Source organism: Macaca mulatta, chromosome 9 (genome assembly GCF_049350105.2).
Source record: "Macaca mulatta isolate MMU2019108-1 chromosome 9, T2T-MMU8v2.0, whole genome shotgun sequence".
Classification (NCBI taxonomy): domain Eukaryota; kingdom Metazoa; phylum Chordata; class Mammalia; order Primates; family Cercopithecidae; genus Macaca; species Macaca mulatta.
In genome coordinates, this window is record NC_133414.1 from 131,748,883 (window position 1) to 131,776,466 (window position 27,584).

At 50.2% G+C, this 27,584-nt stretch overlaps 1 protein-coding gene across 2 annotated transcripts; it reads left to right on the forward strand.

Moving 5' to 3' along the window:
- The first annotated feature begins 559 nt into the window (after positions 1–559).
- Positions 560–27,504, forward strand: BAG3 (BAG cochaperone 3). Of its 2 annotated transcripts, none has more exons than XM_015148170.3 (4): positions 560–1,035; positions 19,334–19,660; positions 22,060–22,461; positions 26,153–27,504. In XM_015148170.3, the coding sequence occupies exons 1-4, from the start codon at positions 856–858 to the stop codon at positions 26,966–26,968; spliced, it is 1,725 nt and encodes a 574-aa protein (XP_015003656.3). In that variant the 5' UTR covers positions 560–855; the 3' UTR covers positions 26,969–27,504.
- Positions 27,505–27,584: the final 80 nt, after the last annotated feature.

Genomic DNA, 27,584 nt, shown 5'->3' on the forward strand with positions numbered 1-27,584 from the left:
CATCAGCTGACACAATCTCTTTTTTTCTTGAAGTTTCCAAAGGAAGGCAGGTGAGTTTGCACTAACTTCCATTTTCTCCCTGGCTTCCTTCTGGTGTCAGATGAGCGTCCCCGCGCTCCTCCCGGACAGCCCTCATGGTCCCCGGCTATCATATATGGGGGGGTTGGGGGGTGGGGGTGGGGTGGGGGTGGGCGAGATGGCTTTGTACAGGAAAGAGGGGCGGCAGGCACGGGGAGCACGGGCTCCAGCCCCAGGAACACTCAGTCGGCGCAAAGGAGAGGGAGAGAGCGAGTGCGAAAGCCGAAACCCTCCCGGGGCCACGGAGTAAGCCCCCAGTACCGCTCCTCCGGCGCCCCACCCGCAGGCGGACCCCGAAGACGCGCCCGCGCCCGCCCCCGGCGACTCCGGCCCGGGCACGCGCACGAGACGGCGGGGGGAGGGGCGGGAGAAGGTGGGGGAGGGGCGAGCGGGGAGAGGCCCCGCCCCGACCCCTCAGCCCCGCCCCGGCCCCTCAGCCCCGCCCGCCGCGATTATAGCGGATGACTCAGGGCGGAGCTCCGCGTCCAACCCCGGGCCGCGGCCAACTTCTCTGGACTGGACCAGAAGTTTCTAGCCGGCCAGTTGCTACCTCCCTTTATCGCCTCCTTCCCCTCTGGCACCGAGGAGGCTATTTCCAGACACTTCCACCCCTCTCTGGCCACGTCACCCCCGCCTTTAATTCATAAAGGTGCCCGGCGCCGGCTTCCCGGACACGTCGGCGGCAGAGAGGGGCCCACGGCGGCGGCCCGGCCAGAGACTCGGCGCCCGGAGCCCGCGCCCCACACCCGCGCCCCGGCGGGCAGACCCCGACCCAGTATGAGCGCCGCCACCCACTCGCCCATGATGCAGGTGGCGTCCGGCAACGGTGACCGCGACCCCCTGCCCCCCGGCTGGGAGATCAAGATCGACCCGCAGACCGGCTGGCCCTTTTTCGTGGACCACAACAGCCGTACCACGACGTGGAACGACCCGCGCGTGCCCTCTGAGGGCCCCAAGGTGAGCTGGGCCCGCGGCCCGCCCTGGTCGGCGGCGCCACCTCGACGGCAGGCGGCGGGGAGTGGGTTGGGCCGGGGGGACGCCAGGCGGCGGGGCCCGGTGGTCGGCGAAGGCCCCTTGCGGGCGGACACCGGCTCCGCGCCCCGCCACACACTCCCGGTGCTCCCGGACGAGTCCCCGCTCCGGACCCGCCCTTTACAGGAGTCGGGGCGAGAGGAGGCCCCGCGATCCGGTGGTCCGGGAAGCGACCCCGCAGTGGGTCCGGTGCGGTCCACGGCTCGACTCGGGGCGGAGGGCCGCGTGTCCGACGCTGGCCTCACGCTCCCGGGCTCGGAGGGGGCGGCCGGCCTGGTCAGCTCCGGAGGCTCCGGCCCGCCGCGGCCCCTGCTGCCGGCTCGGCCTCCGGTCCCGGGACCCGCGGCGCACCCCGCTGACCGCGGACTCGAGGGGGACCCTCGCAAGCTTGGATGGTGGTTTTTGGGAGGAATTTTACCGCTCAAGTTCTCCAACTTGGTTGAGGGGTATCTTGTTTGCTGTCCCATCTTAGGCACCCAATGACTCAGGAGGCTGGTGTCAAAACATTCATATATATGTGCGCGCGCGTGTGTGTGTATTTTAAATTAAAATTGTATTATTGTTTGAAAGTGCTTTCAATACGAATGTATCCTAGTATGACTTGTAAAATATAAAAGAGGGTGCACTTCTCCCCAGCAGTTTCTAAACTAGAGATCTGAGACTTACAGTTGGCCATTGCCTTACCACATTGCCTCACACTGGAAAGAGAATGATACGTGTATATTTATAATGGCATTCGCTTCCTGCCTTGTTATGGTATTAAAATACTTAGAATTTGTTACCAGTACACAAATAACAGAGTAATGATACTCTTGGGAATACAGCAGAAGTATGTCTCATTTACATATATGCAACGATATTCCTAATCCCCAAGAGCATGAAATTTGAAAACGTAAATTTGGAATGAGTCTGTTAATTTTCAAAAATCATAGTTATACTATTCGTTCAATTTTATATAAATTTGAGCTTTCAAAATAAAAAGTTTTTTTAAAAAAATATGTTATACTTAAAGCGTAATTGTTACTGCCGTCTGGGCAAGATAAAAGCAGCAAAGAGCTGGTAAATTATTTTGAAGATTTTAAAACTCACCAAATTAAAAATACTTTGTAACCCATTATTTTAGAAGAAAGACCTGTATTATTTCCCTTCATTTTAATGCACTTTTTGTTTTAACAATATTGATAAAACTCCGGTGCCCAACAGTGAGACACTGTACAGGCAGCAGTTTACATTTACGAGAGATTACTTGTGTATTTATTCTTGAAAATTAATACAAGAGGCTGTAATTAGCTGGGGTGGGCACAGTTGCATATACCTTTTTGTGTGTGTGTTCAGCCCATTTTTGGGTGAAACTGACACTCATTTCAAACCACCTTTCTTAGGCGTCTGCGTGGATGTACCTGATCTTTAGTGTGGTTTGCAACTATTATTTTGAGGCCTTCTTCCTGTGGACATAGGGACAGTGGTATCTGCTGGCAGCCTTTGTTGTGAGTGAAGATCAAGTTTGAACATAGACATTCCCAGCACTTTGTTCTCAGCATGAAACTTACCCAGCAAGTTGAGATATTCCTGTACCCACCTGGTGCATGGGTTAGGCTGTGGTTTCATAAACCTTATTAAAAGAAAAAAAGCAGGTTTAGCTGCCATTATTCTTCTCAATAAATAAAAAGTAAGAACTATTACATCAGAAGTCTGATGCTGGAAAGGTTTCTTTGAAAATTTCATAGTCAAAATTTTTAAGTTGAAAGGTCCTTGAAGATCTCTTAGTTAGAAGATCTCTTATTTTCTGAAAAACCCAGAGAATTCAGGTGTGACTTTGAAGGTCATCCAGCTAGTACCAATTACAGGGAGAGAACTAATGTCAGGAAAGTTCTAGTAAGAGGTGGTGTGTCTGTTAGAAGTTGGAAGTGAATGTTTTGTGAAACTGAAGCATGCAGGCTAGAATACCTGATTATCTTTGTGCCCTCCTGGCCACCAAGTTATTGGGTCACTGACCTCTGTGCTGTGGTTGCTTGGATTTTGATGATGGGACATCATCAACTCAAGAAAAGAGTTCTCTTTACGAAGTGAATGACTTGAGACTTGTCAGCATGGCACCAAAACTTAAGGAGAAAACTAACATTCAGCCCATTAGCTGTTTGTGCTTCATTGCTTTCAACCCTGTTCTTAGACACACACAATATCTGGTTGCACTTGTGTGAATTACACCTTGCTGGAGACTAAATGTAGTGGAGAATCCTAGAATATCATTTTGTATTTGGAATGGGCTTCTCAATGCATCATGAGAAAAGGGCCCTTGCATAAAACAAAGGGTGGCTTTGGAGGAGCTGAGCTGAGGCCCGTGTGAGCATCATCATTTTCAAGAGGAAATGCTGTCAATCAGTAAAAAGCTGTTCATTGAGCATGAGGAGCTCCAGAGACGACCTCTCCTTTGGGGGAGGACTCAGCTTCACGATGTTTAAAATTTAACCACGTTAGTAAGAAAATGGAAAGAAAAGACTAGACCTTTGTATTTAGTCTTCTACTGCCGTCTTGCAATTGATCCTCTGCCTTCTCCTGAAGTGGTTAGGACAACTCCCTGTTTTCACAGAGGGGCAGAGCGAAAGCAAGTGTCTTCTGTCATTGCTGAAGCAGGATGGCTGCCGGCAAAGATGTTGTGCTTCATCCAGTCCCATTCTAAGCAGCTGGGCCTCCCCACCTGCAGTCTCCCTAAAGTTTGATTTTCTGCACACTTGGGCTTCCCACTAATTTGGCAAGTTCATACCAGTACAGGCCCCTTTTTGGCAGAGGTTGGCATTCAGTGCTGGTGCAGCCACTCCTCCAGGCTCCTCCCTGAATAAACAGAACAGAGGCTGGATATTCTGGAGTGCTGTTCCCGCCAGGCCTCCTTGGGATGAAAGGGAGACTTTTCTCCCTCATGGAGCGGGGCCGCTCTAGCTCTGTGGATCTTGTGGGTTACCAGCCTGGCAGTCTCCAGGGACTGTTAAGAACACAGATTGAGGCTGTGTCTCATCACCTCCCTGCCCCCAACCCCATGTTCAAATCTGAATTGCTCAGTGTAGGACCCAGAAAACTATTCAGTCCAAAAAACTTTTTTGGTGGTTCTGGTTCTGCTGCACTGGCAGTGGGAGCCACAGATGGCCAGTGATCCCATTTTGGGGAGGACGAGCTGCGGCTTAGTGCCTCCTGAATAACCTGCAGAGCATTTTCCCGAGCCTCCATTTTCCTTCTTGGGGAAACTCCCTGGGTACCCGGGCTTCTGGAGGTGTGAATATGGGGGTGACATGGGAAGAGAGCAGAGACAGCACGGTGCAAAGTCTGGCAGGGTGGCTGGCAGTGCGGAGGTGGTCCAGAGACCCTCCCAGACCCCAGGAAGAAGCACGCCAGAGCCTTTTCTTTCTGTCTTGCCCACCTGGCAGAATCTCACCATGATCATTTAACAGATTATACTCAGGCACTGCGAGAGGGAGATAGAAATATCCTTTCAGATAACACTGGAAATGTTTCAAGTTATGATTGAAATAGAGAGACCCATTATTCTGCTTAAAGTTCAGCAGAGCCTCCTGAATTTTCTTAAAGATGAGATCGTTTTACTCTTTCCAGATCGATTGCAAGCTGTTATGCCTCTTAGCAGAGGCAGAGCACAATCAGGAAGTGAGTGGCCATTCTCTCCTTCGTATTTCCAGCAAGTTACAGTTATGTCTGAGCAAGTTCCTGTGCAACTGCATGGAAGTGATTTGTTGGGGGGAGAATGAAGAGCATGGCCAGTGCCTTGGTGCCCAGCTCATCCAGGACTTTCATTTTCCCCTCTAAAGAACAGCCTGTGTTGTTCACATGAGAACCAACTGCACCTCCAAGAACATCATTTGTCACGTTTTGTAGGGTAGATTTGCCCTTTATGAGGGTGGAGCCAGCACACAGTACCTGCGGCAGCTTTGACGTTAGCCAGGGCTGGGAAGGCTTAACTGTTGGATGCTATCAGGGCTGCTTGTGAGTCAGAAAGCTTCATACCACCCATGAGGCTTGCTTAGTCCTGTCCTCGTTTCTGGAATGACACACAGTCATCTTATATAAACCACTCTACATGTTTATTACTTTCTATTGACATTTAAAAATGATGTTCTGATGTTTATCATCCAAAGTAGAAAACCATTCATCATCCAGACCTACTCTTTCTCCTTTAAGTTTTGCTGTTTTAATATTGCTCTTAAATGTTTAAGAGAGCTTACATAAGAAACTGAAGACAAAGGCCTTGCTTATTAGGATCTTTGAGATCCTCTGGCACTGACGAACACGAGTGAGCCCCGTGTCACACTTGACGGTGTTCTTCTCCAGCCCCTCCCGGGCTCCCTTTTGTTGTGAATCAGGTACACACCCCTGATCTGCTTCTGCCTCAGAGCATAGACTCAGCTGGCCTCCTTGTTTTTTTTTTTTTGTTTTTTGTTTTTGTTTTTTCTGAGACAGAGTCATACTCTGTCTCCCAGGCTGGAGTGCAGTGGTGCAATCTTGGCTCATTGCAACCTCTTCTTCCTGGGTTCAAGTGATTCTCCTGCCTCAGCATCCCAAGTAGCTGGGATTAGAGGTGAACGCCACCATGCCCATCAGCCGGCCTTCTGAGGCAGGCTTCAGAGCCCCTCGTTTTGCAGGTGCAGGATTCATCTGTATGCATCATGTGGCACATGTGATACCATATGAGATATCTGGTGTTACTAAGTTGTCACGTATTTTGATGAATATATCTTTGGGACCTTGGCTGCTTTTTAGGAAGCCAGGCAGCTTACAAAAGCTTAGGAAGAACTTGGGGAGAGAGGAATGAATGTAGTATTTTTCTGTCTGTCAACACACTTATATATATGTGCCAGATATGAGTGGATGCTTTGGGTAGCCTTATCTCTAAATCCTCACCAGCTCTCTGAAGGAGAAACTATGAAGTGTCTTACTTATGGAACAGCAGACTTAGGGAGGCAGTGTGCCTGGCCTGTGATAAACAGAAAGACTTCTGTGGCTTTACCCCCAACCTGGGTTCCTGAAGGGGTGACAGACAGACTTGCCTTTAGCGGGCCTGGCTGCTTTATACTCCCTAGGCACAGCTTGAGATGATAAACAGCCTTGAGTCCATCTTTGTACAGTTAATCAGGAATGTTGGCCTGTTTCTTGAACCTGGGTCTGGATTTAGGAGATGGGCCAGACTAACTTTACTCACTCCTTCACCCCATCTGAAATTCACTGGTGCCCACAGTGTGCGAGTCACAGTGTTAAATGCCATATAGAGGACAAGTCTGCCCACTTCGAGGCCGTTCTCCACAAAACATGTCCTGCCTCTCCCTGGTCCGAAGCAGGCTCGCTGTCCTCTGGACCCCATATTATTTTAATTTGAGTATTTTTTCCTAAGCTCTGCACTTTCCTGCTTTGCCTTGGGGTCACACCCCGTTAAGAGTTCTGGGGCAGAGTCTGTGTGTTTCATCTCTGCCTCTTGATGCCTGGCAGGGTCCACAGGCTCAGAAAAGATCGCAAGAGTGATTGCGGAGAAGGGTAGAACACGGGCCTGCCCAGAGCGCGAAGGCAGTTACAGAAGAGCTGCTCGGAAAGGGTGCGGGTGTGTCCTGGGAAGCCTCCCATTGGTTCCTAAGAACTGCAGAGTTGTCCTGGGCTCCTAAAGGTCCCAGAGGCCTGCTCCTTTTCGTCACTTTGTGAGTGGCCTTCTCTGCACAGGGGACTTCAGTATTGATTTCCTAAGTTCATCCTTACAGGTCTGGAGAAGATCTTTTTTGTTTCTCCCAATGACACAGCATCTTCCAGCAGGGCTGGAGAGGCTGGTAGCTGGCAGCAGCCAGACCCCGCTTCCATAGCTGCGCAGAGCGCAGCCCCTGGCACTGTGAAAGGAGTCTCTTAAAATTTTTTTTTCCTGTGGCTGGCAGTAAGATCAGACACAGCATACGTGAAGCTTCTTATTCACTGTCACTTCAGAAAAGCCTAGAATCGCAGAGTGCCGGCTCTGTGCGTCAGGAGCCTGTAAACAGCTCAGCCATCCAAGAGCTCCCAGCACAGGGCTATGCCCCAGTGAACTGGGGAGACTTTCTACGGAAAATTCCTTAGCATTCAGTTGGAGAACAAACGTTTCCTGTTTTAAAGTATCTTCCTCAGTGTTTATTAAAGTAGAATTACATATTTTTTTCAGTTATTTAAAAAAATTCTTCCTTGACATTGAATGAATGAATAAATGAATGGACCGTTTAAAAATCCACACAGTGGGAGAATGGGAAGGCGCCTCCATGTGCAGAAGAAAAGCCATCCGCTTCGCTGGCCCACCCTTTCAGGGTCAGTTCAGACCCCCAGCATCCCAGCGGGGTTCGCACTCCTTCCTGGGTTGGACGGGGTCTTCCCCGGTTCTGACAGTGCTCCATGCTGGGCGTCCCTGCCGTCTTGGGGCTGTGGTGACTCAGAATTAAGCTGAGTGCTCTCACTCTCGTGTGCCCTGCCTGGCTGGCCCGATGACTCAGCATGGAGTGCTGGCTCCCTGACCCAGAGTACACTTGAACTGAATGTTCCAGGGCTGAGCCTCAGCCCAGTGTGGCTGGGCGAAATGGAAGCCTTTCTCTCCTGCTGCATTTTACCCCGGGAAGGTGAAGCTTTGGAGACGTTAGTGACGCATGGATATTGTCATAGTGTACAGCTGTGACAGGAGTAGCAGAAAGGTTAGCATCTACTTGGCCTTACCATCAGACAAACCTGAGTTCTAGAGATCTTAGGCAAAGCATTACCCTCCCTGAGCCTCAGTCTCCCCTTCTGTAAAGTGGGCATAGCAATGCTCCCATCAGCAGGGTTGGGAGAATCAAGGAAGATGGTGCATGGGAGGTGAACTCCCCAAAACCTGAACTGATGCATGCGTGGAACCCCCGGAAACATTTGCAGCCTGCTCTGTGGAGTGGAAGTGTGTTTGTGGATAGACGTGTGACCTCTCCACACAACAGACTGACCTGGCTGGCTGTGGGCCTTTCAGCTCTCAGGCCAGGGGTCTTGTTTCTTAGAAGCAAGGCCTCCTCTTACCCCTTTGTACGGAGTGCAGCTGACTCACCCCACTAGTGTCCAGGTGGCCCTCGGAGCCCTCCCTGGGGCTTCCCGTGCCCCTTGTGAGTGGAGGATGTAGAGGAACAGTAACAGATGAAGCTGTGGGGCCTTCCGGAGCCTTGACCCGGCTGCCAACCCCTGCCCCATGTGTCCATAGATGCATCTCCCCATCCTCTGCCCGAGACAGGCTGGGGCCTTGTTTCCTGCACAGTGCTGTGTAGAGCGCTGGCTTTACTCCGCCCCAGCTCCTCAAGGGGAGGGTCTCCCTCAGCCGTGTCTGTGCAGCCCCAAAGTACCAGGCAGGAGCTAGGAGTGCAGCCTGTGAGGGGAGACATCAGCCCACCTTACTGAGGGGCCGATTACCTGCACAGCTGTTCTGGACCCAGCTCTCAGGGGTGTAAATGTCACCGCAGACGGAAGGAAGGAGGAGTTTTCCAAGTGCCACCACCCTCTTCTGGGGGGTGTGGCTGCTGTGGGCCAAATGCTTGAGAAGCCACTGCAGGTGGGAGCAGAGTCCCCCCTGGGACTCAAGGGTCTCACCGTCCATCAGAGAGGGTCCCCTTGCCTGCATGGCAGCTGATGAACTGAGGATGTTTTTCTTTTGGAAATTGTATTTTGTACAGAATACACGTCTGCTGATATCCTGTACGCTGAGACCTAACAGACACTTGTAGGTCTTGTCTGGAGGATGGACTTGCCAGGTGGCTGACCGTTACGTTTAGCATGGAAATGTAGCAGATGAGAGAGGCCCTCTCCTTGGCTCTGTCTAAATTCAGGGTTTGCTTCCTGAGATGGAAATTTCAGGTTCTTTCCGTCTATGATTTGTGACTTTGGATTGATTAAAGCAGGTGGCTCTGCTCTTTTTCTTTTCTTTTTTTTTCCCTAAAGAAGAGGTAGGTAGTTTCTCACATGCCCTGAAGCTAACTTTTGTGTGACCTTGGGCTGCATTCCAGTTCCTACCTCTGCCACATGGAACCCGTGAGACAGGCTGCAGGGCTGGGGCTGCCGGGAGCCTGGATGCTGACTTGAGTGCCCCCAGCAGGGGAAATACCAGCAGCTGTGGATGGTGCCTGGCCTGGGGATGACTGACATGTGCCCTGGTGAGGGGCCATCGGGGATGTTGAGGAGATGCCAGCAGATGTTCTGCTCCCAGGCAGACCCTTCTGTACCCCAACCTGGCCTGGCTTTTCTCTCTAGGCCTCAGGGAGGTGTGTCAAGGAGCCACAGTCAGTGCACCTGGGTGCCCTGCTCAGCCAGGAGTTTGTCTGCAGAGCAGGCCTCTTCCCCAGACCAGCAGCCCGGCCTGTTGGAGAGGCGGGTAGTTTAGGGCTCGGGTCCCTAGAGTTGTCTTTGGCTGTTTGCTTCCAGGTTGTGAAACTTTAGGTATAGTCTTCAACAGAGAAAGTGACATCCTTGCTAATTAGTCCTCTTAAGACTCTCAGATAAAGGGGCTTCTAATTCTGACCGTCTTACTACCAACTTGGTGAGACGGACTGAAAAATTAGGCTTTGTTGAACTGGGTGTGGTGGCTCACACCTGTAATCCCAGCACTTTGGGAGGCCCAGGCAGGCAGATCACTTGAGCCCAGGAGTTCAGAGCAGCCTGGGCCCCATAGCGAGACCTTGTCTCTAAAATAAATAAATAAATATATTTTTTAAAAAAGAATTAGGCTTTTTAAACAGTAAGCCCAACCAGCTAGTGCTGAAGAAAAGCTGAGTCCATCAATAACTATTTGTGGAATAAAGAAACACAATTGTGGCTGGGCACGGTGGCTCATGCCTGTAATCCCAGCACTTTGGGAGGCTGAGGCAGGAAGATCACTTGAGATCAGGAGTTCGAGACCATCCCGGCCAACATAGTGAAACCCCATCTCTACTAAAAATACAAAATTAGCTGGGCGTGGTGGCCCATGCCTGTAATCTCAGCTACTCAGGAGGCTGAGGCAGGAGAATCGTTTGAACCTGGGAGGCAGAGGTTGTGGTGAACCGAGATCATGCCATTGCACTCTAGTCTGGGCAACAAGAGCGAATCCTCGTCTCAAAAACAAAAATTAGCTGGGCATGGTGGCATATGCCTGTAATCCCAGCTACTGGGGAGGCTGAGGCACGAGAATTGCTTGAACTCGGGAGGCGGAGGCTGCAGTGAGCTGAGATCATGCCATTGCACTCCAGCCTGGGTGGCAGAGCGAGACTCAGTCTCAAAAAAAAAAAAAAAAAAAGAAAGAAAGAAAAAGAAACCCAATTGTTTAGGGCACAGAGCAGCTCAGAGTTTACAAAGACTTGTACCTTATTTCACTTAACTCTTGCAAAAATCCCTGGGAAATGTGGGGATCTTTACAGCTGGGGAAACAGTCTTAGTAGCAAGGAGTCCTGTCCATGGTCACACAGCTGGTAAGCGTCAAGGAGGGACTGGAACCCAGGGTGGCAACTTGAAGACCCAGGCTCATGCTGGTTCATTCCTGTTTATTTGGACACAGCTGCAAAGAGAAGCAATGTTGGTTTCATCTTCTAAAAAAAATTGTCCCCATTGAAATCACGTAGGAACAGTCATCTATTTATCCCAGGATAAAATGTATATATATTTTAGTAACAGGCGTATTAGATAAAGCCTCCAGTAGCCTGTGACTTGTGATCATTTATAGGGTATGTGGTTGGCACAGACCTCTTGTCTTACCAGGAGTCTCTGGACAAAGCCTAACTCCTCAGGTGTGCTGTAAGTGGAATGTGGACTTAGTTTATTATTCAGAATTTTCCCCGAGTCTGTTATGTGCCCAAAACAGTGCTGGGGGAGTGGGAGAGACCCTATATTACAATCCAGTGGGGACTGAAGGGATTTTGACTTTGGCTGTAGGGATGTGAATGGCTGTTTATTGTTTATTTCAGTATCAAATGGGCAGTAATACTTAATTCATTCATGCATCCCATCATAGCAAGCAGAGAACTTTGGTAGGGTGCTAAAGCTCGACTCCAGTTGCACTTTGTTTTTTGTTTTGGTCGTTGTTTGTTTTAGTTCAGAGCCTCACTCTCTTGCCCAGGCTGGAGTGCAATGGCGTGATCTGTGGAATAAGCACGATCTCAGCTCACTGCAACCTCTGCCTCGTGGGTTCAAGCGATTCTCCTGCCTCATCCTCCCAAGTACCTGGGATTACAGGCGACCACCACCCTGTCTGGCTACTTTTTTTTTTTTTTTTTTTTAATTTTAGTAGAGACAGGGTTTCACCATGTCGACCAAACTGGTCTCGAACTCCTGACCTCAAAACTGGTCTGGAACTCCTGACCTCAGGTGATTCGCCCACCTGGGCCTCCCAAAGTCCTGGGATTACAGGCGTGAGCTACCACACCCAGCTCCAGTTACACTTTGGAAGAAAGTGTTTTGTTTGTTTCCTGCCTGACTGAGGCGAGCCAGGCCACTTAATTTTGATCCAGGCCTTACCCATATGGGGAGTTCCAGGATTCCTGTGTTCTTCCATCTTTTTTCTTTGTTTTAGAAGTTTTGAAGTGTTCACCTGACCCACGTGAAGGCTCTTCTGGCCTGAAAACCCAGTTAATACAGTCTGTGTCCTACTTAATACTCCAGACCTGCCAAGTCAGAAGTGCTACGAGACAGCCCTAAGAGTTGCCTTTGTTACTGTTTCTCCTAATTCAGACCAGAGTGATGGAAGCTGTGGTTTGTAGATGTGGAACCCACTTTTTAAAGAGCACTGTACTATGGAGCCAAGATTGGGGCTCACAGAAGGTGCCCATTTTCAGGGTTCAGTGGCCACTCAGTGTACAGGGAGTCAGTTGTGGGTGGGTCACGGTGGATTCTCCTCCACGGCTCTTTTGTGAACCTGCGTGTGCCCGGCGTGCGCCTGGCTAGGCAGACACCTCGCAGGTGCCCAGGGGCTGTCATTCCCACCCCGCTTTTAGGGCACAGGGTCGGGTGTTAGCCACCTCCTTCTTTTGTTTTTTGTTTTTTCGTTTTTGTTTTTTTTTGAGACATAGTCTCACTCTGTTGCCCAGGCTGGAGTGCAGTGGTGCAATCTTGGCTCATTGCAACCTCTCACCCCCAGGTTCAAAAGATTCTCGCGCATCAGCCTCCTGAGCAGCTGGGATTACAGGCATGCGCCACCATGGCCAGCTAATTTTTGTATTTTTACTAGAGATGGGGTTTTTGCCATTTTGGACAGGCTGATCTCAAACTCCTGGACTGGATCTGACCTCAGGTGAGGTCACCTCGGCCTCCCAAAGTCCTGGGATTACAGACGTGAACCACCGTAGCTGGGCGGGCCCTCCTCTTCATCTGGGACATGAAACTTTGGGGTGCTCTGAGTTCCTGCAATTCTGACATGATTTGAGTGTAGTTAGGAGTAGTCGTTTTTAGATTTCTGTGACATTAACTTTTCCTTGTTTGGGGGCTTTGTATAGCTGTTGAGAACTTGAAGGGACTTTGGAAATCAGGCCACACAGAGTATCAGAGCTGAAAGGAACTTTCGATCATTGTTTTTCTCAGTGCAGACCTTCAGGCTTCCTCACACACCTATGGAATCAGACCTACTTGGATTGGCTTAGAGTCTGTAATTTTTGCATTTCCTGGGTGCTTCGATACCCCAAGTGCTGGAGAGCCACTGCTTTCTAGAACATTTTTGGGCCTCCCCTTCATTTTGCAGCTGAGAAAACTAAGGTTCACAGAGGGCATGTGAGCCGCTTCCGTAACACATGTATTTAGGGGCAGAGCCAGCATTAGGACCAAGTGCAGCCTCTTCCCAGGTCTCCTGCTGTTCCTCGGCGCCCATGTTGCTTCTAAAAACCAGTAGTGCAGTTTAGACCTGCTCTTAAGCAAACGAGCCCAACAGCTCACCAAGGCTCAGAACCTGACCTCAGGCTTTCTCTAATCATAATATCTTGTATATAATAGGGCACATTTTGGCTCATCTGGGGTCATTTTTTCCTGCTCTCTATCTTGGCCATGTCGTGGAGTTGTTTGGTACCCTGAGACTTGCCTCAGATTTTTAATGCAATGCACAAACAAGGGGGCAGAATTAACCAATTCATTTTATAAATTAATATAGTGAGATAAGCAGTGAGAGTCAGGACTGAGCCCCTGGGCTCTTCTTTCCTAATTGGATTTTGTATAATATGTATTCCTGATGTCTTTAGCCAGAGATAAGGATAATGAGCTCTGAGCTGCAGGCGGGCCCTGACGAGGTGGCCGTGAGGATCAGCAGTCATCTGCTTGGTCACTGTGGTTGCGTCCCAGTCCCTGTCCCGTGATCACACAGAGCTGTCCCCCCAACTCTGAGGAGGCAGATTCCGAGCTCCCGCTTGCATCATGAAGGGGCACGTAGTGAGCCTTATGTGAGAGATGCTGGTATAACCAAGAGCCATTATCTGGATGTGCTTGAACTTGAAAACACTTAGTAGATTGAAGAGACATGTTTTAGTGAGATTCTAGGAGAATTGTAAATATTACACATTTTTTTCTTTTGATTCTTCTATTTACAAAATATCTCTCTTTGCTAGATTGTGTTGAAAACACTGTAGAAGAGAGAAAGGTCAATTTAACTCTTCCAGTTCTAGGCGATGTTTGTTGTTTTTCGTGTTTTTTTTTTTTTTGGCAGAGTTTCGCTCTTATAGCCCAGGCTAGAGTGCAGTGGCATGATCTCAGCTCACTGCAACCTCCGCCTCCCGGGTTCAAGCGATTCTCCTGCCTCAGTCTCCCGAGTAACTGGGATTACAGGCACCCGCCACCCCACCCAGCTAATTTTTTTTTTTTGGAGATGGAGGCTCCCTCTGTCGCCCAGGCTGGAGTGCAGTGGCGCGATTTCGGCTCACTGCAAGCTCCGCCTCCTGGGTTCACGCCATTCTCCTGCCTCAGCCTAGACTACAGGCGCCTGCCATCACACCCAGCTAATTTTTTTTTTGTATTTTTAGTAAAGACGGAGTTTCACTGTGTTAGCCAGGATGGTCTCAATCTCCTGACCTTGTGATCCACCCGCCTCGACCTCCCAAAGTGCTGGGATTACAGGCGTAAGCCACCGGGCCTAGCCTAACTTTTATATTTTTTTTTTTTAGTGAAGACAGGATTTCACCATGTTGGCCAGGCTGATCTCGAACTCCTGACCTCAGGTGATCCCCCCCGCCTCAGCCTCCCAAAGTGCTGAGATGACAGGTGTGAGCCACCATGCCTGGCCCAGGCAGTGTTTTTTACTTAGTAAAAACGGAAGCATTTGCTGTTGTGACCCTAATGATGGTAGATGGGAGCATCAGAATGTGGCACAGACCTCATTACGGGTGGGAATTTCATTTTTGGTTGAAATTATTCATTCACGTAAAAGTGTTTAATTGCCTATTTTGTGAAATTCATATGTTTTTTATTTAAAGCAATGGTTGTTTTTTTTTTTTTTTTTTTTTTGACAAAACCCCACCAGAGTGGAAGGGAGCCTGGAATGTCTTTTAGATGCAGTGCTCACAAGGAGACACATTTTTTTTATTAAATGGCATAAATGGGTCATTAATTTACCTGGACCCAGGAGTACAGACCTCAGGACTGTTGGAGAAGCAGCCAGGCCGCCCTTGCCTGTCCTGACCTTCTCTGCTTTCCAGCTGTGCTGGCAGGCTTGGCCTGTTCAGTGGACCTCATACGCAGTGGAGGTCCCCTTCCCCCCATGTGCCCCTCATCTTTCTGGATGCCCTTTCCCCTCAAGGCCCTCTGCCCTGCTTTGCGCTCACCTCCTCACTCTCCTCCCTGACGTCCCTCCTCACTTCCCAGCATGTCCTGGCTTCTTTCCAGTCCCTCTGTCTTGCTGAGGCATCTCCTGAGATGGTTGGAACACTCAGAAGGGTGAACCTCAGCGCCCACTTCCAGCCTGGCCCCTGGGCCTCCAGCCTGATCTCCCTCAGCTTAGCACTGACCCCCAAGCCTGCCCCTTGCCACTGCTTCCCACCGCTCTTCTGACACCACTGCGCCTGCCTGCAGTGACCACGTTCCTTCCCCGTGGACTAAGCCATGTCTCTGGAAAGGTTGAATATTGGCTTCCAGCAAGCAGCCTCTGCTGTCGGCGTCTTGTGTGCAGACAGAGTTGTTTTTCCTTCCTCCTCTCTCTCCTGTCTTCTTCCCCTTCTCTTTCAATGGAGGTGCCAGATGTGCTCAGCAAGATGCACGAGGTGCTCAGCTCGTGGCTGACTGGCTCAGGGCCTTCTGGATCCGGGGGCTTCCCCCAGGAGGAGCTGCATCTCCTCAAGGGAGTCTTGGGTCTGGAAGACCCTGGAAGGGTCTGGCTACAAGGGGTTGGGATCAGCAGCTCTCCCAGTTAAAACCAGAGAGTGTGGGTGGGATGTGGCGGAGTGGGCAGTGTGGGGGTTTGATGGAGTTTTACATAGCTATACACGCATTTACCACCACCCAGAAAAAGAGAATATTCCCATCACCTCGGAAAGCTCTTTCGAGACCCTTCCCAGCCATTACCATCTCCTCCAGAGGTGACCACCATTCTGGTTTCTAGCACATTGATTCACTTTGTACTTCACTTTTACTTTTTCTTTTTTTTTTTTCTTTTTGAGACAAAGTCTTGCTCTGTTGCCCAGGCTGGAGTGCAGTGGCATGATCTCAACTCACTGCAACCTCTGCCTCCGGGGTTCAAGCGATTCTCCTGCCTCAGCCTCCTGAATAGCGGGGACTACAGGCGCCCACCACCATGCCCAGCTAATCTTTGTATTTTTAGTAGAGATGGGGTTTCGCCATGTTGCTTAGGCTGGTCTCAAACTCCTGACCTCAGGTGATCTGCCTGCCTTGGCCTCCCAAGGTGCTGGAATTACAGGCTTGAGCCACCGCGCCTGGCCTTATCCTTCACTTTTGATTCCTTTGACACTTTGGAGTCTGAAGAGCATAATTTTATGCCTATTTAGGGAGAAACTCACATTTATTGCCAGTCTTCTGGGCATTCCTCTTGATGTGCCCTTATAAAACCTCACAACATTTCCCAGGCAGGTGTTGGCTAGCTCCGTTTTCTAGAAAAGGAAGTGAAGGCTTACAGAGGTAAGAGAATTACCCAAGCTCATAGAACTGTTAGGAATAGAGGTACGAATCACACTTAGACCCCACCTAGGGCAGCGTCTACCCTGGAAGAGCCCATGCCTTTCCCCAGCCCTCAGGGCCTCCGTGCTTTCCAAGTCATTCTGCTGCTTATTTGTTTCCTGCCTCCTTAGCCCATCTTCTAAGTGCCTGTTGGCAGGGAGTGCGCCGTGCTGGTTTGATAACCCCATAGGACTACTCAGCAGGTGGCAGGATGTTCGCCCAGGAGCAGGAGGCGGATGAGGGTTTGCTCACTGCTGGGCCCTGCTGTGTGAAGTGTGCAGATGGTTGAGGCTTTTGTGCATGGCTGGGAAGAAACAATGAGCCCCTGGGCAGCCAGCAGAAATGACAGTGCAGGACCAATGCAGGCCCCGATTTCGGCTGGAAGGAGGAGGACCTCAGTGAGTGGACACAATGCCCACAGGCATGTTATGACTCAACGCTGAGTAGCAGAGGGTTTCTTCAGCGCCTCTTGCTGGCTCCCTGTCAGGGCCGTCTCGCGGCAGGAATTCAGCTCTGAATGTGAGGCCTGGACCTGCTCCTGCTCTTGGGTGACCTGAGAGTTAAGCAGGCTAATGTAATGCCGCCGCCCTGAGCACGTGGCTGTTCTAATCTGAGAATGCCTGTCTGCCCATGTCCCCAAGGACACAGTGACACCCATGCCTTTCCTGTGTGCTGGAGGCCCTCCAAGGGCAGGGTCTCAGTAGGAGGGAGGCAGTTGATGGGCCTGAAAGGGCTAAACCAGGGTCAGCCACCTGGTGCCCACGCCTGCACACAAATAGAAACATCACAGAATTAATGGTCTGTTCACTCAAAGTGCAGAGCAGCCCTCAGTATCTGTCCTTAACATTTGATTGATTTTGTAGCAGTGGAGATTGTCCCCTAAAAGCTCATAGATTCTTAGCCTTTGGTATTTGTTTGTTGTGCAGAGAGCTGACGCTGTCAGGAAAGATCACTCCCCTTCTTAAGAGTTGCCCTACACAGATATATGCAAGTGACACATGTCAGTAGCTCCCCTCCTGGGAAAGGACCCTCAGCGCTCGGGGACTGTTAGGACTTCTGTTGCGCAGCCCCAGCTTGCTGAGAGATGGCACTGCCCAGTGAGTGACTGGCCAGCCTTGTTGTCTGAAATAAGATCTTTCCTGCGGTACATCTGGAACTTGGCCTTCTCAAGGGTCTGAAAATAGCCAGGCCACTGAAGGGAGAACTTCAAGAGAGGGCATAAGAGAAGGACTCCAACTGCTCCTTGCCCAAGCAGGCTCTGTTGTGTTGAAGAAAAAGTTCTTCAGTGATACTTGTTAAAGCACAGTCATGAAGATTTATTCAGGGCCATCAAGATAGGCACAGGGACCACGGCAGTGGGGTCTTGCAATTGCGGGGAGAGACTGGGTGCAACTTCACGTACAGCACAGGCGCGTGGGAACTGATAGGGAGCAGTGTGGGGGTCAGTGGATGGAACATTAGAAGAGGAAGCATCAGGGCTAAGGGCGTTTCTGGCTACGCTGACCAAACAGGATTCTTGCTGAAGACAGGCCAGGGTGATTAGACAGCACCTGGGGATGATGGAGGCTGAGGAAGCTGATCAGATAGTGAGGCTGGGGAGGGGCCTTCTGGCTAAACTGTCTTAACAGTGTCTTTTGCTAAAACTTGACTTTACAAGGAAGTGCACAGATGGGCCTAGGAGAAGCTTCAGAAGCCTAAGGTTTGGCCAAGCAGAGAATCTTTGTCAGTTGGCATCATTAGGCGGCACAGTTAACCCTGGGTGCTCCTCTCCCCCTGCGCTGCCTCTGCGTCCCTGTCCTTCCCCGTCCTGCAGATTGTTCTTTTTTTTTTTTTTTTTGAGACGGAGTCTCGCTCTGTCGCCCAGGCTGGAGTGCAGTGGCGCTATCTCGGCTCACTGCAAGCTCCGCCTCCCGGGTTTACGCCATTCTCCTGCCTCAGCCTCCCGAGTAGCTGGGACTACAGGCGCCCGCCACCTCGCCCGGCTAATTTTTTTGTATTTTTAGTAGAGACGGGGTTTCTTTTTTTTTTTTTTTTTTTTTGAGACGGAGTCTCGCTCTGTCACCCAGGCTGGAGTGCAGTGGCCGGATCTCAGCTCACTGCAAGCTCCGCCTCCTGGCTTCACGCCATTCTCCTGCCTCAGCCTCCTGAGTAGCTGGGACTACAGGCGCCTGCCACCTCGCCCGGCTAAGTTTTTGTATTTTTAGTAGAGACGGGGTTTCACTGTGTTAGCCAGGATGGTCTCGATCTCCTGACCTCGTGATCCGCCCGTCTCGGCCTCCCAAAGTGCTGGGATTACAGGCTTGAGCCACCGCGCCCGGCCGAGACGGGGTTTCATTGTGTTAGCCAGGATGGTCTCGATCTCCTGACCTCGTGATCCGCCCGTCTCGGCCTCCCAAAGTGCTGGGATTACAGGCTTGAGCCACCGCGCCCGGCCGAGACGGGGTTTCATTGTGTTAGCCAGGATGGTCTCGATCTCCTGACCTCGTGATCCGCCCGTCTCGGCCTCCCAAAGTGCTGGGATTACAGGCTTGAGCCACCGCGCCCGGCCCCTGCAGATTGTTCTAACAGTACTCCTGAGGAGGCAGCCCTTACTCCCCAGCCCACTTCTCTGTAAAGATTCCCAAACTGTGTCCTGTGTTTGGGCCCAGCACAAGCTCTGTGTTGCTGGGAAACGCGAGGGCCTTTTTAGAAACAGAGATGCTTGCTGTAATGTAGAGGTTGGAGCTGACCCCTGCTCCTGGAGCTTACCTTCTGATCCAGGTCTCTGAAAATGCGGGCGTGGGCGGCTCTCCTACACCCACTGCTGCCCTCGTTCACCCAGAAAAGAAACCTGTCTTACCAGTTTGGGGAATTGGAACCTTTCCTGTGCTTAACAGATACTTTTGGCTTTCTCCTGATGTCCCTAGTTCGTAAACTGTTGGCCAGACAGCAGGCTCTATAGGGGTAGAGGTTTGGAGGGTGCAGGGGCTGGGAGCTGGCTGACGCTGTGAGGCCCAAGTCACTCAGGAAGATCACAGTGCCAAGTGCCACAGTTTTCTCCGCCAGGAGGGTTCACTTCCCGGTTTCTAACGAGCCTGTGTTTCTCCACTTTTTATTTCAGGAGACTCCATCCTCTGCCAATGGCCCTTCCCGGGAGGGCTCTAGACTGCCACCTGCTAGGGAAGGCCACCCTGTGTATCCCCAGCTCCGACCAGGCTACATTCCCATTCCCGTGCTCCATGAAGGCGCTGAGAACCGGCAGGCGCACCCTTTCCATGCCTATCCCCAGCCTGGGATGCAGCGATTCCGAACTGAGGCGGCACCAGCGGCTCCTCAGAGGTCCCAGTCACCTCTGCGGGGTATGCCAGAAACCACTCAGCCAGATAAACAGTGTGGACAGGTGGCAGCAGTGGCGGCAGCCCAGCCCCCAGCCTCTCATGGACCTGAGGTAAGGAGAGGCCAGGCTCACGGGCCTGCTGGGGAGTGAGCCGCTGTGCTTCCCAGGCCGGGCCCAGTCCCCGAGGACACTGCCCTGGGCCAGGCACCTGTTCACATGCAGGGCATCTAGGCCTGGCCTGCAGCATCAGAGGTCACCCAGCAAAGACAGGGTGATAGCCCCATGTCATCCCCCAGCATCTCATAGGGCTGTTCTTCAGTGGGGCAGGGCAGGAATCACATGGCTTCTTTTTGTAGTTAAGGAACAGCTCGGAAGGGCACACTACAGCCTGCCTGCTCCACATGCACGCAGGTGGAGGGAGCAGAGCTGGGACCGGAAGCCTGACCTGCCTTCTGGCTCCTAATTTCCGTGCTCCTCATTCACACTGGGCTTTCTATTCAGAAACACAGAGATAGCTGTGTACTGTTTTGTTCAGTTCAATGCTTATGGATCAGTCTTAACCACTGGTGGAGCTATATTGATAGGAAAATGAGACCCCATGCCTGTCCTCACTGTGCACCACAGTTTAAAAAGAAATAAGGAGTCAGCAAGGCAACTGCTTTAAGACGGCATTTTAATCCTGAAGCCAAACATCTCAGGGATATGTCAATGGATTCTGTGCATTAATAGCTAAAAAATATTTAACCTGGTTCTTAGCTGAGATTTGAGGCATTCCTAGTAGGATTCCTGAGCAGTAAGCCCTCTCATTTTCCTGTCTGTAGATCATCCCCTTGTGTGTGTCGGCGTTGTTCCTGGGCACAAACTCCCATGTCCTATCTGCACCCAGAGTCACACTTGCCTCTCAGCTCCCTCTGAATCTGTTCAGCTTCACACCTGCTTGAGAGTGAAAAGTTACAGTTAATGTGGAATAGCAGAGGCTTTTTTCTTTTCTTAAAGAGCTAGTACCTGGCTGAGGCAGGTGGATTACTTGAGACCAGGAATTTGAGACTAGCCTGGCCAACATGGTGAAACCTCGTCTCTACAAAATATGCAAAAATTAGCCAGGTGGGGTAGCACATTCCTGTAATCCCAGCTACTCAGGAGGTTGAGGCAGAGAATTGTTTGAACCCAGGAGGCAGAGGTTGCAGTGAGCTGAGATTGCACCACTGCACTCCAGCCTAGGTAATAGAGTGAGACTGTCTCAGAAAAACAAAAACAACAACAAAAAAAGAAGTAATACCTATATTTATAATGGTTTTGCTGCAAGAAATCAAAGTGACATGTAAATCTGAGACATCTTCACAAATTTAAGCTAACAAGGCACTTAGAAGGGGAAATGCTCTCAATTTCAAGGTGAATAGAAGGTGGCCCAGCAGGGAAAGGGACTTGAGCTGCCTTGGGCCACACGGGATGCTTGCAGCTAGCTCCCAGTTGCTCAGCCGAGTTCTCTGTAGATTGGCAAAGAAAGGGTAATGAGGACAACACATCCCCTGTATGAGCGCTTCCTGTGTGCTGGCCTGGGGCTGAGGCACATGCCCAGGTGACTGACGTCATCTTCAGAGCAGCCCGGTGAGGGAGGGGGTGCTCTTCCTATATTTTGTTTTTTTGTTTGTTTGTTTTTGTTTTGAGACGGAGTCTCGCTCTGTTGCCCAGGCTGGAGTGCAGTGGCACGATCTCGACTCACTGCAAATTCCATCTCCCAGGTTCAGCCATTCTCCTGCCTCAGCCTCCCAAGTAGCTGGGACGACAGACGTGCACTACCACCCCCGGCTAATTTTTTGTATTTTTAGTAGAGATGAGATTTCACTGTGTTAGGCAGGATGGTCTTTATCTCCTGACCTTGTGATCCTCCCACCTCGGCCTCCCAAAGTGCTGGGATTACAGGCGTGAGCCACTGCGCCCAGCCCACTCTTCCTATATTTTGAATGAAGCTTAGAAAATGATTGAATTACTAGGAATTTGAACCTAGGCCCCTTGACTCCAAAGCCTTCAGTCTTTGTTTTGTGTGTGTGGTTTTTTTTTTTTTGAAATGGAGTCTCTCTGTCGCCCAGACTGGAGTGCAGTGGTGCGATCTCAGCTCACTGCAACCTCTGCCTCCTGGGTTCAAGCAATTCTCCTGCCTCAGCCTCCTGAGTAGCTGGGACTACAGGTGCCCACCACCACGCCCGGCTAATTTTTGTATTTTTAGTAGAGATGGGGTTTCACCATGTTGACCAGGCTGGTCTTGAACTCCTGATCTCGGTTGTCTGCTCACCTAGGCCTCCCAAAGTGCTGGGATTACAGGCGCGAGCCATCGCGCCCAGCCCCAAAGCTCCCAGTCTTAACCCCACACTTTGAAAATTGAAAATTACAGATAGGAGGTCTTACGATATGGATTGCCCTGAGGAGGTGCACAGCAGAAGGCATGGTCAGGATGCCACGGCAGGGGGTTCATTCGTGGGGTCATGCCCTCTACCCTGTGTCTCTTGCAGCGGTCCCAGTCTCCAGCTGCCTCCGACTGCTCATCCTCATCCTCTTCGGCTAGCCTGCCTTCCTCCGGCAGGAGCAGCCTGGGCAGTCACCAGCTCCCACGGGGGTACATCTCCATTCCGGTGATACACGAGCAGAACGTTACCCGGCCAGCAGCCCAGCCCTCCTTCCACCAAGCCCAGAAGACGCACTACCCAGCGCAGCAGGGGGAGTACCAGACCCACCAGCCTGTATACCACAAGATCCAAGGGGATGACTGGGAGCCCCGGCCCCTGCGGGCAGCTTCCCCATTCAGGTCACCTGTCCAGAGTGCATCGAGCCGGGAGGGCTCACCAGCCAGGAGCAGCACGCCACTCCACTCCCCCTCGCCCATCCGTGTGCACACCGTGGTCGACAGGCCTCAGGTACGGGAAGTTAGTCGTCAGCAGACTGGTTATGGTGGTATGTCTCCAGGGCTACAGGAGCTCTGTGGGGTGCCCTGGGTTCCCCCTTTATCCCTGCCTATTTAACATGTGTGTACCTGGAGGGAAGTGAGATTTGAGAAACTGCTAGGTATTAACAGAAATTCAGGACAATTGCTCAGGCCCTCCGCACTCTGCAGCTTATGCTGGGCTGATCATTGTGCATTGCGGCTGACTTAGGGCAGAAGAAACAGCTTGGAAGAACTTACATAGCTGGGACCAGGTTCCTTAGTGCCCACCACACCCTTTCAGGGCTCTTCACACCCCCATCCACACTGCAGCCACAGCCTCATCTTGGGCGTAGGCAGCGCGTCACCTTCCGCTCAGTTACCCACTCCACTCTGCAGGCCCATTCTGCTCATTCCCACCCCTGTGCCTTTGCCCATGCTGAACCCGCTCCCTGAAATGCCTGCACAGTACAGGTTCTCTCCGTCCTCCGAGGGATGAGCCAGTTTTGTCTCCTCCATGAAGCCTACTCATCCTTCTCATCTCATGACTCCTCATATGAGTCCCTTAATGAGAGACTCCCAACTTGTATGAGTTCAACATGTGATTATTCTGGGTATTTCAGAAGTGTTCATTTTATCTCTTTAGCTTAGGGCTGAGCCTGACCACAGGGCCCATGTCTTAACGCCCCTCCTCCCTGTGTAATCAGGTACCATGTGGTCTGGCTGAGGCATCCGCCAGCTATGGTGGATTGGAAGCCGTGCTGGCCTGGGGAAGGTTGTAGGCAGGGGTCTGGTTATCTTCCAGTGGAGACACGAGGTGCAGGTTCCTGGAAGAGGATGTCATTTAGTGTGAGCAGCTTGCAGCCTAGCAGCAGAACAGTCAGCAGCCCTGGGCCCCCTGTGGCTGCAACTCCAGCAGCTGAATGCTACAGTTTTTAAAGAGGAAAACTCCTTGTGAACAAACATGGGTTATTCTTTTATTACAAATGGTCACACTGGCCAGGGCGCTGGAATAGAGCACCCTCCTCTTAAAAATTTTTTTTATTTGGAAATAATTTCAACCTGATAGAAGAGTTGTGTGAATCATACAGAGTCCCACATACACTTCATCCAGTTCACTGTTTGTCAACATGTCTGCATTCGTCTTGTCATTTCTTCTCTCTCTCGTATTAGTGATGTGTTTTAACTGTTTGAAAATTATTTGTAGATGTAATGTCCCTTTTCCCCTGAATAGCAAATATTTTCCTAAGAGGAAGACATTCTCATTCATAACCGTGGCAGACTTACAAGATTCAGGAAATTTAACATTCTTACAACATTATTATCCAGTGCACAGCCCATTTTCTAATCTTTTTTATAGCAGTTTGTCCCCACTTCCAGGATGTCTTCCAGGATTGAAACAAGGATCATGAGCACTGCATTTAGACGCAACTTCTCTTTAGTCTTCCCTCAGTCTGGGACAGTTCCTCGGCCTTTCTTGACTTTCACAGCCTTGATGTTTTTGAAAAGCACAGGCCGTGGAACACCCTCTCTAAAGTGTTTCTAAAGTCACTTCTTACACAGCCGTCTTGTTGTCAGAACCTGGGAGGGGTGCGTGGTTGGGTTGTGAGTGGTAAGGGCCAAAGCTGAGGATGTCTGGATTGGCGAAAGAGATTTGATGGAAAAGGAGGTTGCTGGGGTGTAGACAGCTACGTCTCACACCAGATCCATACTCGGATTCAGCAATCCTAGGAGGGGCCCATTTGTAGAGAGAGGGATATTTTATCCAAATCATTCCCATGTATTTCTCATAATCAGTGAAACACTATCTCATCCTGTTTTTACCCCCATTAACCATGTTTGTGGTAACTTCCCTTTTAGAGCTGATGCAAAGTTCCCTTTCGGGAGGCTTTCCAGGATTTCACCTCACTGAACATTATAGTGGAATTGAGTGTTGTAAACTGGGAATAGTTTAGAAATAATATAGTCTAGTTATTTCCCAGTTGATGAAATTAGGGTGAGATTTTAAAAAAGGTTTTAGATATTCACTTACATGAATAAGAGCCAAGATAAGGCCAAGCGCAGTGGCTCACACCTGTAATCCTAGCACTTTGGGAGGCCAAGGTGGGTGCATCACTTAAGGTCAGGAGTTCAAGACCAGCCTGGCCAACATGATGAAACCCCATCTCTACTAAAAATACAAAAAAAAAAGCCGGGCATGGTGGCGGGCGCCTGTAATCCCAGCTACTTGGGAGGCTGGGGTGGGAGGATTGCTTGAACCCAGGAGGCAGAGGTTGCAGTGAACTGAGATCACACCACTGCACACTCCAGCCTGGGTGACAGAGCGAGGCTCTACCTCAAAAAAAAAACCAAAAAGAGTCAATGTATTTTTGTTTTGAGCATAGCTCATTTAAAAATATATGGTTTACTAGGCATGATGGCTCACACCTATAATCCTAGCACTTTAGGAGGCTAAGGTGGGCAGATTGCTTGAGCTCAGAAATTCAAGACCAGCCTAGGCAGCATGGCGAAACCCTGTCTCTACAAAAAATATACAAAAGTTAGCCAGGCATGATGGTATGTGCCTGTAGTTCCAACTAATCATGAAGCTAAGGTGAGAGGATCACCTGAGGTCAAAAGGTTGAGGCTGCAGTGAGCTGTGATAACCCCACTGCACTCCAGCCTAGGCAACAGAGTGAGACCCCGTCCCCCCAAAAACTCTGTATGTCTGTATGACTGTAGTTTACAGTCACAGGAAAATCTGTGCAGCCAGAGGCTAGCACAGAGGTGCTGTGTCATTGCTGAATGTTAGGCTACAGCACAGCTATCCGGAAGCAAAATTGTTCTAGAGTTAACTATTTAGAGCATCTTGGCTAATTCTAAAAAAATACATTGGTCTGGGCAGAAACTACTAGGCTGTCATGGTTTTAAAAAAAGAAGATCATATCTTTCCTAAAACAGGAGACGAGAAGATCACACCGTGAGCAGACTGTCTGCACAGCGTAAGGAAGGAGGACCAGAGGCAGCGACTCCAAGGCTGCATCACCTGAGAGCTGGAGTCACTCAGGAGTCTGCTCTGAGTCAGCCTAGTTCAGCAGTCAGCATGAGTTTTTGCTATGTCCTTCCCTTCCCTCCCTCCCTCCCTCCCTTCTTTCCTTCTTTCCTCCCTCCTTCCCTCCCTCTTTCCCTCCCTCCCTCCTTCCCTCCTTCCTTCCTCCCTTCCTCCCTCCCTCTTTTGAGACAGGATCTCGCTCTGTCACTCAGGCTGGAGTGCAATGACATAATCATGGCTCACTACAGCCTTGGATTCCTGGGCTCAAGCAGTTCTTCCACCTCAGCCTTCTGAGTAGCTGGGACTACAGGTGCAAGCTCCCACACCTGGCTAATTTTTAAAGATTTTGTGTAGGGTTAGGTTTCTTTTCATTGTCGTAAGAATACCATCTACAGAGAAATTCAGTGAGAGGTAACAGACAAATAGCCCGGGGTGATCAATGGAAGCCTGACTAATGGTTTAGTTACATACATGATTAATATCATGTTTTTATTTTGTAACAGCCATTGATTGACTTTGAAAATCTTTTATACTATTAAACTTTTTTTAAAAGCCATTTTTCAGTCTTCTTTCTAATCTGTACTAGCTACAATTTCTGTGACTTTCAGTCAGTTATTAAAAATATCTTTTTGTGTCCTTTTTTCTTTTTCAGCAGCCCATGACCCATCGAGAATCTGCACCTGTTCCCCAGCCTGAAAACAAACCAGAAAGTAAGCCAGGCCCAGTTGGACCAGAACTCCCTCCTGGACACGTCCCAATTCAAGTGATCCGCAAAGAGGCGGATTCTAAACCTGTTTCCCAGAAGCCCCCACCTCCCTCTGAGAAGGTAGAGGTAAAAGTTCCCCCTGCTTCAGTTCCTTGTCCTTCTCCCAGTCCTGGCCCTTCTGCTGTCCCCTCTTCCCCCAAGAATGTGGCTGCAGAAGAGAGGGCAGCCCCCAGCACTGCCCCTGTAGAAGCTACACCTCCAAAACCAGGAGAAGCCGAGGCTCCCCCAAAACATCCAGGAGTGCTGAAAGTGGAAGCCATCCTGGAGAAGGTGCAGGGGCTGGAGCAGGCTGTAGACAACTTTGAAGGCAAGAAGACTGACAAAAAGTACCTGATGATCGAAGAGTATTTGACCAAAGAGCTGCTGGCCCTGGATTCAGTGGACCCCGAGGGACGAGCCGACGTGCGTCAGGCCAGGAGAGACGGTGTCCGGAAGGTTCAGACCATCTTGGAAAAACTTGAACAGAAAGCCATTGATGTCCCAGGTCAAGTCCAGGTCTATGAACTCCAGCCCAGCAACCTTGAGGCCGATCAGCCACTGCAGGCAATCATGGAGATGGGTGCCGTGGCAGCAGACAAGGGCAAGAAAAATGCTGGAAATGGGGAAGATCCCCACACAGAAACCCAGCAGCCAGAAGCCACAGCAGCAGCAACTTCAAACCCCAGCAGCACGACAGACACCCCTGGTAACCCAACAGCACCGTAGCTTCTGCCCCGTAAAAATCAGACTCAGAACCGATGTGTGCTTTAGGGAATTTTAAGTTGCATGCATTTCAGAGACTTTAAGTCAGTTGGTTTTTATTATTAGCTGCTTGGTATGCAGTAACTTGGGTGGAGGCAAAACACTAATAAAAGGGCTAAAAAGGAAAATGAAGCTTTTCTTCTATATTCTTACTCTGTACAAATAAAGAAGTTGCTTGTTGTTTCAGAAGTTTAACCCCGTTGCTTGTTATTCTGGAGCCCTGTCTACTTGGGCAGCCTCCACCTGTTAGCTGTGGTTGTGCGCTATCTTCTGTAGCTCTGGACTGAAGGGGTAGATGGGGAGTCAATTACCCATCACATAAATATGAAACACATTTATCAGAAATGTTGCCATTTTAATGAGATGATTTTCTTCATCTCATATTTAAAATACCTAACTTTAAAGAGAGTAAAATGTGCCAGAGGCCATAGGAATATCTGTATGTTGGATGATTTTAATGCTACATTTAAAAAAAGAAAATAAAGTAATATAACTGAAAATGGGTTTTGTGGTTTCTAAACCTTTGAAAGCAGTAGCAACATGGAGATTGTCTGTCCCTGGTTTCAGTCAGAATAAATGA

What these genes read in the sequence shown, in the direction of transcription:
- BAG3 (XM_015148170.3), top strand. Translation starts at nt 856, where the DNA reads ATGAGCGCCGCCACCCACTCGCCCATGATGCAGGTGGCGTCCGGCAAC. An exon ending in CAGCCTCTCATGGACCTGAG is followed by an intron (nt 19,661 to 22,059) that starts GTAAGGAGAGGC and finishes TGTCTCTTGCAG; the next exon opens with CGGTCCCAGTCTCCAGCTGC. An exon ending in CCGTGGTCGACAGGCCTCAG is followed by an intron (nt 22,462 to 26,152) that starts GTACGGGAAGTT and finishes CTTTTTCAGCAG; the next exon opens with CCCATGACCCATCGAGAATC.